The 12231-nt window shown below is 56.8% G+C and overlaps 2 protein-coding genes across 2 annotated transcripts in view; one reads left to right on the top strand and one right to left on the bottom strand.

Annotated features, from left to right (window-relative positions):
* The window catches only part of PRR7 (proline rich 7 (synaptic)), a 2039-nt gene extending 975 nt beyond the window's left edge, over nt 1-1064 (top strand). The window contains exons 4-5 of the mRNA XM_008570918.1: nt 8-275; nt 501-1064. Coding sequence (XP_008569140.1) covers nt 8-275; nt 501-898 — 666 coding nt within the window. The 3' untranslated portion in view covers nt 899-1064. The remainder of the gene's footprint in view (nt 1-7; nt 276-500) is intronic.
* A 342-nt stretch (nt 1065-1406) lies between these two features.
* Nucleotides 1407-11895, bottom strand: DBN1 (drebrin 1). The gene is made up of 13 exons (XM_008570886.1): nt 11755-11895; nt 11015-11127; nt 10757-10831; nt 10493-10639; nt 10288-10365; nt 9869-10020; nt 9712-9775; nt 5581-5640; nt 5384-5507; nt 3983-4156; nt 2862-3556; nt 2461-2563; nt 1407-2295 (listed from the first exon to the last, which is right to left on the bottom strand). The coding sequence occupies exons 2-13, from the start codon at nt 11078-11080 to the stop codon at nt 2225-2227; spliced, it is 1809 nt and encodes a 602-aa protein (XP_008569108.1). The 5' UTR covers nt 11081-11127; nt 11755-11895; the 3' UTR covers nt 1407-2224.
* Nucleotides 11896-12231: the final 336 nt, after the last annotated feature.

The following is a 12231-nucleotide window of genomic DNA, read 5'->3' on the forward strand; positions in this document are numbered from 1 at the left end:
ACGCGAGCAGAATCGGCGCGCCCTAGAGCTGGAGCCACTGGAGCTTGAGGGTAGCCTGGCCGGGAGCCCCCCGGGCCTGGCGCCGCCGCCGCCACCGCACCGCGGCCGCCTGGAGGCGCCGGCGCACTCGCATCCGCACGTGCACGTGCACCCGCTCCTGCACCACGGGCCCGCGCCGCCGCACACGCACCCACACCCGCACCACCACGCGCTTCCGCACCCCCCGCCGCCTCACCTCGCGGTGCCGCCGCGGCCCTGGAGCTACCCGCGCCAAGGTAAGTACCAACCTCTGCTAGGAGGCGATCGGGGACCACTAGGGGTGGGCAGCGCCCCACCATTGGGCGGGCTCACTGCTTAAGAGCGAGGCTTTCACCTGCAGCCTTCCCGAGAACCTAGGAGGAGGGAGCGGGCTGGAGCCGGGGTTGGCGGCTGGCCAGGGCTTTTGCGGGAGGCTGGGGACGGTGGCTTCACCCCCCCTCGGACCGCTTCCCACTTCGCAGCGGAATCGGACATGTCCAAGCCACCGTGTTACGAAGAGGCGGTGCTGATGGCCGAGCCGCCACCGCCCTACAGCGAGGTGCTCACGGACACTCGCGGCCTCTACCGCAAGATCGTGACACCCTTTCTGAGCCGCCGCGATAGCGCGGAGAAACAGGAGCAGCCGCCACCCAGCTACAAGCCGCTTTTCCTGGACCGGGGGTACACCTCAGCGCTGCACCTGCCCAGCGCCCCACGGCCCGCGCCGCCCTGCCCTGCTCTCTGTCTGCAGGCCGACCGCGGCCGCCGAGTCTTCCCGAGCTGGACCGACTCAGAGCTCAGCAGCCGTGAGCCCCTGGAGCACGGAGCTTGGCGCCTGCCGGTCTCCATCCCCTTGTTCGGGAGGACTACAGCCGTATAGAGGGGCGCCCGGCGTCCCGGGCCCCACCGGCGGACTCCTGGCCTGACTGCGGGGCTTTTTAAATGCTTCTCTTGGACTGCGGGGAGGGGTGGGGGGAGGGAGGGATTTCTTACCCCGTTTGTTACATTTTGAGGATAATAAAGGTGTGTGATCTGGTTTGGTAAAAGCGGAGGGGGGACCTGCTGCTTGCACTTAAGGTTTTGGTGACCAGGTCTACTGAAGCCTTGGCAGGAAGGAACCTGAATGCACATTTCTGCTATAAGCTGGCCTGAGGATGCAGAACTAAAGCTGAGCTGGGCCTTCTTCTGCCACTGGAAACTGGATAACGCCCCCGCAACACCGCCTTGTCAGGCCACCTAGCCAGCCATTGAGATCATGGTTAGGGTACTCCCTGGCAGCAGAAAGGTGCCTCTCCCTCTGCAGCCTTGGAGTGGGAAGAGTTGGGAATGGGGGGTCAAGGCAGGCCGCCCACACTAGATCAGCCCCTGGAGGCCCAGGACAGCAGGCCTGAAGGGATCTGGATTTCTTTATTAACAGACATGAGCACGACCCGTTACAGAAGTTTGTGCTTTCCAAAAAACCAGTTACTGAATGTGAAAAAGGAACCCAAGCAAAGAGAAAGGAGTTGGGGAGGGGCCACCCAAGCTCCTGGGCCCCATCCATAGCCCTGACCTGAATCACGCCTAGGGCCTCCAGCCTGGGACCTGCCCGGCAGGAGAGGGCGGGGAAGCCGAGGGGCCCCAGCTGGGCCTGCTACTTCCTTTGGGCCAGGCAGGGAGGGGTCAAGAGAAGGGCAGGGAGGGGGTCCCAGGGAGCCAGAGCCCACGAGCCATTTATTGCCATGTTTTAAAATTCGTGCAAAATATCTGAAGCCCTGGACAGAGAATACAAAGTGATATTTTTCCAAGAAAACATAAAACTAGGAAAAAAGGTGGGGGACATTTTCCCACCAGAGCTCCCCCCACGCCAGGCCCCAAGCAGGGTGAGGCCTCCACCCCGGCCAGCTGAGCAGGGAAGACTAAGAGCTACAATCTGGACTGGTGGAGAGGGAGTGGAATTTGCAACAGCGTCTCAACTACCAACGGGAGGAAAACCAGTCAACTGTACAAGTCTCCTATCAACTTTAAAAAAAAAAGAGAGAGAAAAGCTGTAAAAGTCAGGCCCTGTGGGTAAGGAAGCGGCCAAGTCCCTGGCCAGGGCCAGAATCCGAGTGGGTGCCAGGCGGAGCTGCTGCAAATGCAGGCGCGGCGGGCCGCGAGCCGTCTGACCAAAGGCTGGCAAGGGTGGGCAGCCTTGGCGAGGGCAGCCTGAGGGTGGGCACCACCACTAATCGCCACCCTCAAAGCCCTCCTCCTCTTCTGGTGCTGGGTCTGCATCCCAACAGGTGATGTCGATTTCTGTGGTGTTGGGAGAGCAGAGTTAAGGAGATGGCCCAGCAGATCCATGATTGTGTCCCCCAACCTCTGGGAGCTGTGCCAGCTGTGTGTCGGAGGGGTTGCCTGCTCACATTCAAACCCAGCACCCCCACCCGAACTCCTCCCCAGCATCCATCCCAGTACTACCTGGAGGCTTGTTGTAGAACACAGGAGGTGGAGCCTTTGCACACAGCTCTTCCGATTGGGCAAACTCCTCCTCCTGTGATTGACTGAAGTACCCCTCACTGGCCTGCAGGGGGAAAGTACCAGGTCACTGGGCTCCACCCAGCAGGACTAGGGCTGACCTATCAGGCCTGAGCCTGTTGCCATAACAACAAGTGATTCCAGCAGTGGTTGCCAGGGAAACAGATGCCTGCCTTGGGAACAAAAGCAGAGCTGGCCTAGGGAAGGGGAGTGGAATGGAGCTTCCCCCCAATAATGTGGGTCACAGAGAAAGGGGGGTACTGCTGCAAGCCTGAAGAATACAAGGTCAGCTCCCTGCTTAAGCCCTGACTACCACCCCTCCCACCAGGCTGCCCCTGCCCCACCTGTGTCCCCTCCTTCTGGATGGTTTCGCCATTGGTCAGCAGGTGAGGCTCTGGCTCTGGTTCTGGCTCCTGCTCCTGCTCCAGGTTCTCTAGAGCTGAAGGCAGAATTGGGGCCTGGGGGATAGCCAGGGGCTCCCCTACTACTTCCTCCTCTGGGTCACAGAAGGTAGCTGGCGGCTCAGGCAGCTCATCAAAATTGAGAAGGTTGGCACAGCCTTCGCCCACTGGCAGCAGTGGCTCCTGAGCCACCTCGTCCAGCAGGGGCACTTCCGCCAGAGTGACTTCAGCACCTGAGGGTGGTGGTGGGGCCCTGGGCTCAGCCTGGGGTGCAGAGACCCCTTCCCCATTGCCAGGCCATAGGTCAATAAGGCTGGCAGCAGCAGGGGTGATGTTGTTGGCAATGGTGGTGTCAGCAGTGGCAGCGGTGGTTTCAGTGGTGTCAGCTGCATCAGCATCAGCTACTGAGGTGTCGGCTGCAGTGGTGTCAGCTGTGGCAGACTCCACAGGGGCAGCCAGGACAGCCTGCTCTGGAGACTCCATGAACATCAAGTCCTCTGTGGGGCTGGCTTGCCCTTGGGCAGGCTCCCGAGCCTGAGGGGTCTCCTCCAAGGGACTGGCCCAGGCCTGAGGGGTTGCTGCTCTGGCCTCCTTGCTGATCTCTTCACTGTCCAGGCTGGGGCTGGGCTCCTGGGTCTCTGTCACAGCACAGATGGAGGAGACAGATGAAATCAGCTCCCTCGGGGAAGGATGGAGACCCTGGGCAGCCACTCTCTGATACCCTGCCCACCCACTGAGGAGTGAGGCAGTTGAACACCTCCACTAAGACTTCCATGCAGGGTTTTCAGCACCAACTGCAGCCCACTATCTCTTTACCTAGTGTCTTTAAACCACGCAGCAGCCCCAGGAGGAGGACCCCATTCCCACATCAGAGACAGACATTGAGGTTCAGAGAGGGCAGGTCTGACTGCAACACCAGGGCTCCTCTGGGCCACAGCCACTTCCAGGGCACTGCAGTCTTGGTAATGGATGGCCCAGATCCCTGGGGAGTTGTTACCAAGGCAACCTAGGGTTCCCAGCCCAAGCATTGATGGGAGTCCCAGTGCAGGCAGGGCCCCTCTCACCTTGGGCTGGTGGGGGTGGCGGTGGCAGTGGTGGAGGCTGCGAGGACGTGACCTCATCCAGGGCCCGCTCGATCTGCTCAGAGACAGGGGTGGAGGCTGTGCTGGAGTAGTCAGATGGGCTCCGGGCAGGGATGGGAGTGGGCGCCATTCTCCGGTGGCTGTCCAGGTGGCTGCCTATGAAACAAACCCCCAGTTTGGTTAGTGAGGGCGGGGGAGCCAGGTGGGACCAGGATTGTCCACCATGGGGCCTGGCCAGCACTTCCTCTCTGGAGTCTGAGTGGGGGCTGGGAGCTCCCCAGGTCCCCCAGGGGTCAGACCACAGCTCCAGACCCTGTAAGCCAGGCCTCTGGGGGCCAGTGCCCCTGCAGGGCCAAGGGCAAGAGGCAGGCAGTACCTGCTCTGGGGACAAACACCAGAGATCAGTGGTTAGGCTGGGGGAGTGAGGGCAGGGGGGCTGCTGGGAAGCGGGGCCCTCCTTACCCCCCCCCGGCGAGGCCTACGGCTGCTACCTACATGGGAGGGAGGAAGAGAGGTTTGGGGTGCGGTGACAGGTGATATAGGGAAAGGGAGTCCGTGGAGGGGAAGAGGAGGAAGAGGAGGAGGAGGAAGGCCCACTGTCCGATGCCTTAATGAAAGGGCAGTACGGACGACCTGCCGAGAGAGACAGACAGAGAAAGAGACAGAGGACAAGAGAGGGTCAGTCTCCCCCACCCCTTCCACAAGGCCTCACCCGCCCCCAGGGCTGGCCCTGGATGTCCAAACTGCCTTCAGCCAGGGTGCACACTCAGCCAAGCTGGGCCACAGCCTCAAGCCATCCAACACCTCCCACCAGCACAGACACGCACAGCAAGGAGCCTGCTACACACAGCCAGCTGCTCTGAGCAGCAGCATATCCAGGGACCCCAGCCCCGGGCCAAGCACACGGCCAGTGCAAACACATTCAGACCAGCACCCAGGGAGTGGAAGAGCGCTTCAGAGGAGGTAGAAGCTGCATGGGGAGAAGCCAAACAGGGAACCCCGGGTGCGGCTCCAGACCGCTCAAACTCAGGGCCAGCACAGGAGCCCTACCCACATGCACCCACGGCCCTTCAGGCTGGCCCTGGTTCAACCCGGCAGGGCTGCTCCTTGTGGCCAGTGGCATGCCTTAGCCCATGCCAGAGCTGCCCAACTGGTCTCTAGCATGACCCACTGCTCAGCCAAGACCCAACACCGACATCACTCCTGGCCCTTCTCAGGGTCCTGCCACCTGTCAAGTGGTGGGCGGAAAGCATACTGCATGGAGGGTCTCGCCTTCTCCAAGGGGTCCTTGGGTAAGGCTTCCTTTCCAAGAAAGAGTCCCAAGGAGGCTCAGGGCCATAACCTGAGGCGTGAGGGTTGGAGGGGGGTGGGGCCTGGGACTACCTGGTCGGTGGTTGAAGGGTGAGGGCACATCACAGCTGCCTACAGAGGCTGATGCAACTCGTTCCTGCTGCTTGAAAAACTCCCGTGGGTTGTCAGGCCGCTGGGCAATGATGGCCGCTGCCTCCTGAGGGCACAAGAAAAGGGTCAGGGCCAGGCTAGTGCCTGCCTGCCTCACCTACCCTGTGCCCAGCTCTCACCTCTACCTCCGATTCTGACTTCTTCATCTGGGTCTCTTCTTCTGCATCCTGCTGGTCACCCTGCAAACCAAAGGGACAGTGTCCTGGGCACCCACTCCCACAGAGGCTCTTGGCCTTCTTACAGCCTTCATGTCTCTTCCACAATCTGGGAAAAAGGGTCTCAGAGGTGGCACTTCTGCCACCCTCACCACCCTTTCACACTGCCCATTCTCTCCATCCCTGGCCCTCAGTCATCTCATCTCCAGCCTGGCCAGGCCCCTGGGCACCCAGCTCACTCACCCCATATCTAACCAGGCACTCAGGGCCACCCAGGAGCACTGCTTGTTTTCTAGCTAACTTTTCTCGGACCTCCCAGCCCAGTACCTAGGTCTCCATGCTCCCACTGTTGCCGCCTGGACCTAGGCGTCACAGCCAAGCCTTCCTGGCTAGTCCCCTGCCTCCCTACTCTCCTCCCCTAATTTGCTCTCTAAAGGCCCTGAAAAGACCTTTCCAAAATTCAGATCAGGCCATGATTTTTTCCCTCAGGGGCTTCAGCACGCCCTGGCTGAATATGGCCTACAGACGGCTGTTGCTTTACCGGTATGATGTTTCTAAAACACGGGAATCGGTTGCCACCATTAAAAACCAGGAAATTCTCATACTGAAATGAGGATCCCAGTTTCTCTTGTGATGCCAGAAGCCCTGGCCACACTAACCCACACGCCCCGAGAAGCAACCCTGGCCAGAGCTGCCCTACAGCTGCCCTCGCTCTGGCGTGCGCTCCCCGCAGCCCCGCCGTGCCCATCCACGCTTCACCTGCCCTCCTTGCTCCACGTTTTAAGGTTGCAGCACAGGAGTACAAGTAGGCAGGGCCCCTGCCTAGCCCACGTTACCCTTCCCAGCCCCTGTCACCTCAACACCACCCCCATCTCCACCCCAACTTGCCCACGTACTCTGTGAGATGCAGACAGAAAAGTCCTCAGCACGAAGGACTCACAGTTTCTAGAACACGCATACCTTTCCCTGCCTCCATGCGTTGGCATGGGAGATCAACTTCTCTCTCCCAAACGCCTGACCGCACCCAGGTCCAACCCCTCCTACTTCCAGCCTCAGCTTGGGCACTGCCTTCTGGGGAAGAGGTCCCTAGTCCGTTCAGGTCATTTCCTTCCCTGAGTCTTCCCCCGCTGTTCTTGGTATTCACCATAGATTACACTATATCATAATCTCCTGTTTCTGGTGTCACTCCCCCACCCCGTGAGTGACACAGGATGAGGACTCAGGTCTGTGTGTCAGTGGCTCGCACAAGGTTGGTACATGTTGGCTCAACTGAACTCACTACAACAAAAGCCTCTTATTTGGCGTCCCCTGCTGCTCAAGTGGCAAATCATGTAGTTGGGGGGGAGAAAAAGCTACAGGTACGGTGGCGAAGTAACAGGGCTTCTTTGTTTTTCAGCAGAATCTAGGAGAACGGCCTTTCATAGTAATTCCCCCTCAAGAGCACTGTCACTTCAATGATAACTTTATGTCTTCCAGAACGAAGTCTCAACTCCTTTAACCTTGCTCTCTTCCCAATCAAATGTCTCCTGCTCCTCAGCCACGGGGCTCCCGTCAGGCCAGACTCCGTGCCTTCCCATAAACATACATCCTGCCAGCCTTTGCTGGTTCTCTGCCCCCTGCCTAGTGTAGTCTCACTAGGTTCCTCTGGCTTGTTCACAAAAAAGACCAGAAGCATCTTACCACAAAGGCTCTACTACAACCGTGTGAACAACACTGAAATAAGTTAAGGCTGTAGGTGGGAAAGAGAGATCAATACAGTAATCATAAGTGCCAAAAGCATTGTTTTTGTTTTTTTTTTTAAACTGTTTTTTTTTTTTTTTTTTAAAGATGACCGGTAAGGGGATCTTAACCCTTGACTTGGTGTACTAGCGCCGCACTCTCCCGAGTGCGCCACGGGCTTGGCCCCTAAGCATTTTCTGATAACTGGGAGCTCCCTGGCAGCCCAAGCAAACAGGAAACCCAGATAAGAAACAAAGTTCTTATTAACAGGTGTGAGAAAGCATTTCATGGTGCTAAATCCTGAAGTTTCTTATGTGGGATCTTCCTTAGAAGACCTGAAGTTGCAAGATCACCACTCTAACCTGCTAGAAATGTCACTGTCACACAAGCTACACTTGAAGGGCCAGATGGGACTATAAAATAATGGTGTGAGCTCCATCAGATTTTGCCTGAAGTGTTAATTGGTGAAGATGAGTGATCAGTTCAGGGGGTTCACTATACTACGTGTGTGTGTGTGTGTGTGTGTGTGTGTGTGTATTTGAAATTTTCTGTAAAACTAAGCTTTTTCAAAAACATATTACTCTGAATGGATAAACAACATTTGGTATATATATTTTTTTAAAAGAATATTATTCATCCTTAAAAAGGAAGGAAATTCATGGGGCCGACCCGGTGGCGCATGCTACAGTGCGCCACTAGGGAGCGCGGTGGCGCTCCCGCCGAGGGTTCGGATCCCACATACAGACCTGCCGCTCACTGGCTGAGCGAGGTGCGGACGCGACACCGAGGGTTGCGATCCCGTTGCCGGTCCCGGTCCGATACGGGCACAACACTGAGGGTTGCGATCCGTTGCCGGTCACGAAAAAAAGACAAAAAGGAAAAAAAAAAAAAACACAGGAAAAGTGAACATTTTTCAAAAAAAAAATCTTTTCTTAAAAATGTATTATTTTAAACTTTGAGGTGAAATAAGACAGACAAAAAAAAGGACTAATACTGTAGGATTTCAGTAATATAAAATACTTAAAGTAGTCAAATTCATAGAGACAGAAAGTAGAATGGTGGTTGCCAGGGGCTGTGCGGGGAGAGGAGAGTGGGGAGTTGTTATTCGATGGGTATATTTAGTCTTACGAGATGGAAAGAGTTCTGGGGATGGATGGTGGTGATGGTCACAGAACAATGTGATGTACTTAATGCCACTGAACCATAAACTTAAAAATGGTTGAAGTGATACATTTTATGTTATGTATATTTTACCACAATTAAAAACAAATAAACGGGGACGGGGGTGGAATTGGTAAAGGACCACAAATAGCGATGACAGTGTATACTGTTGAATGTAATAATCACATATTGCACACAGGTATTGATATTCAACTCTGTACCCCACAGATATGTACAATCAACTATGTTATAATAAAAATTAAAAAATTAAATAAATGAATCCATTAATTTAAAAAAAAACATCTTGTCCACCTTGTTCTTCACAATGTTTCCAATACCTGGCACATGGCAGGTGGTAAGTGTTTGTGTTGAATTAATTACTGAGGCTGGACTTACCAACTGCACATCACCTCTGCCCCATCCAGCAGCAGATATGACTGGAGTGACCTATGACAGCCATTTAATGCCAGTGCCTACAGGACTGTCTTGCCTCCTTCTTTCCAGTCTCCTGTGGGTATCACCCTGGAGCTGGTTTGAGCCCCACAGTCCAACATCCTCACAGCTCATCATAGTCCCAGTCCAGAGGAGTATCACCCCACTTCCCTTCCCAAATTGCACTATGTTCCGTCCTGAATGACCTTAGCTATTTCTGAAATACTAAATTCAACGCAAAGCACAAAGACTTGACTGCACTGTGATTTTCAGGGACCAATCCACGGGACCTATGGGCCATCTCCAATGTTTGGAGATTCAGAGAGCACCCCTGGAACGAGGGGGATGCTCCAAAGGAGACACCGCACAGTTGGATACAGGTGTTCAGAGCACTGGCCCAGATTCATTCAGATGCTCTGCAGCACTATTGTTGCAGGGATCAGGCCTCAAGCCCCCAAAGTGCAGGAACTGTGTCTAAGTCCCCCCATTCCCCTAGACCCCACTGGGGAGGGGAGAGGGGGAGGCCTGGCCAGTGAGGGTCAAGGTGGATTTTCTCTTCTAGATCTCTACAAGCTTCTCCAAGCAAGTCTTTTTCCATAGCCAGAGGGCAGAGCCCAATATGATGGGGTGCCAGTCCTAATATTCCATGACACCCCATTCCAAGCAGGTCCCCAGGACACCCAGCACTGTCCCGAGCCTCTGATCTCCCCACAAGGCCCAGGAACTCAGGGACCATCCTCACTTCCCTGACCAGGAGACTGGGAGCCCTGACAAAGAACTTACGAAGATAGACTGCTCCTTCAACCGCCTCTTGGCCTCTTCAGCTTCTAAAGTCTGCTGTTTCCTCCTGGAAAGAAAAGCCAGCAAGCACCCCCCTTCAGGGTGGGCCCACGGGACCCTGGGGACCCTGGAGCCATCTGCCCAGGCGGGGCGCACTCACCTGTGTTCCTCGATCTGTTGTTCTCGCTCCCGGTAGCGCCGCTCACGCTCCTCCTGCTCCTGCCGCTCCTGCTCCATCCGCTCTTGCTCAAACCTGAGTCTCTCATCCAGGGCCTTCTTCCGTTCCTCCTCCTTCCTCAGCTCCTCCTCCTTCTGCAACCCCCCAGTGCCGAGGAAGTGTAGGCCCTCAGCCTGGGGGCCTGGCCCCTGCCCCTCCATCCCACCACTAACCCAGGGCCAGAGAGGTAGCAGTTCTGGAAATTCAAGGGATGAGCCCCATGGGCATAAGGCCAAATGGGCTCACTCTTTCAGCTGGAGAGCATGTGGGATGGGACACACTGTTGACGTGAGAGACTCAGAGCTTCCCCATGGGGTCAGGGAGGGGCAGCTCAGCCAGAAGGCCAGGTTGGGGTTCTGCACCTTGGCCTGCTCCCAGAACTGCTCACGGTTAATCCGCTTCATCTCCACAGCCGCGTCAGTCTTCTGGTAGGTGGTGCCCTGCAGGGTCAAATGACCTAGCATGGGCACAGAGCGCCCCTGCACACACACGCTAAGGGGGAGGGCTAAGAGGGACTGGACAGGCCAGACTCAGGGGCCAGGCCACGGGTGCCTGGGACACACTGACCACAGGCTCGGCATTCTCATCCTCCCGCAGCCGCAGCCGGTGCAGCACGGGGCTGGAGAGCCGCGCCAGCCCGTTGGAGAGCCGTTGCCCGATGGCACCGGCATCAATGTCTTCCACACTGCTGGCATTCACGATTACATCGACGCCCTTCGGAAAGAAGAAAACAGTGTTCAGGCTGCATTGTGGCCCCTTCCTGTCACCACCCCCAGCACACAGACTAGCCCTGGGTGGCTGCCCGACCCTCAGCCCTGGCGTCACACACACCTGAAAGAACTCAGCCACCTTAGCCACATGGCTGGCACAAGCACACTTGCGGGCATCAGGCACGTCTTCACCAACCTGCAAAGTACCCAGCGAAGAGCGGGTCAGGAAGGAGCAAGAGGGGCAGCAGCCTGAGGCCCCAGGCTATGTTCCCCAGGCCTAGTGAGGTTCTTTGGAAAGAACTGTGTCAGCGGGCGGGGGAGGGGTAGAGGGCGACTGCTCCAGGCCTTCAGCTCCCTTCCCCAGCCCACAGCTGCATACCCAGTTGATGAGCACGTATTTAGGCAGAGCAGCCTGGGAGTCCTTGACGCTGCAGAAGCCGTACATCACCTTCTGGTTCTCGAAGTGGCCGGAGAGCTCCTGTAAGCCCCCTTCTGGGGGAATCAGGAGGGTGTCAGGACTCCCTATTTCCTAAACTCTTACTCTACAAAGGGCCTGGAACCTGAAGGAAAGGCTCCTCGCAGGCTCTGCAGGCACCCCTAGGAGTCTTCGGGCCTCTGAGATCTGGAGGTCCCAGACAGAGTTTTGTGTTGGTGTGTTGGGCGGGGGGAGGGGGCACACAGGATCTGCTTTGCCTCTGAATCCTCCAGGGCCTGAGCTGGGGTTGGACTGGGAGCAAGGGGTGTTTTCTTCACACATCCTCCATGTCTCACCAGGTGCTAGTGCCCAGCGAGGTAAAATAAAACCTTCCGCCTATGGAGAAAGTGGGGCTGATCTGGGCCATCCCTGTTAGGCCCTTGCCCTCCTAGCTGTGTGACCTTGGGCAAGTCACTTTCCCTCTCTGTGGCTCAGTCTTCTCAGAAGCCAAACAGGAAACAAGACCCCCCCCCCACCGAGTATCACAGGGATGACAGCAGCGATGACCAGAGGAAGGACATCAGCCAGACAAATGTGGATCTGCTGGATGTGGGCAGGAAGGTGGCCCCAAGCCAGGCGGGTGGGAAAGAAAACAAGTGGAGGAGGGGCGGGGAGGAAGGAGAAGGAATGGCTGGAATTCTTACCTCCTGATGCTGCGAGCTTGAGGTCATCTGAGCCATCCTCATATGTGTACAGAGCCCTGGAGAGAGGGAGGGGTGGCTCTTCCAACTGTTAGGGCCCAAGCTGCCAATTTTGGGTGGGGATGTTTCTGGGGAGGGAGAGGGACAAGGAGCAGGCAGGACAGGATGGGGGAGGGCTCCTGTTGTCTCCATGGAGCCCAGCGGAGGCCTGGGTCAGGTGCAGAGCAGGGAAGGGAGAGAGAAATAGCTGCCTGGACGAGCTCAGTGCATCCGGGCCCTGGCCCTGGCAGCCTACAACCCAGTGAAGCGGGTGTGCAATGGAGATTCCAAGGCGACGGTTCCTTGGTTACTGTTCCCTGGCTACCGTGATCCTCATCCCCCATTGGCCAGCAGAACCTACCTGGCGCGTGTCTTAGCACTGCCATCCCTCCCGCCCAGAGAGGAGAGAGGGGAAGAGAGAGAACCTGGTGCTCCCACAGC

This window comes from Galeopterus variegatus, unplaced genomic scaffold, assembly GCF_000696425.1.
Source record: "Galeopterus variegatus unplaced genomic scaffold, G_variegatus-3.0.2 Scaffold641, whole genome shotgun sequence".
In the NCBI taxonomy this organism is placed as follows: Eukaryota; Metazoa; Chordata; class Mammalia; order Dermoptera; family Cynocephalidae; genus Galeopterus; species Galeopterus variegatus.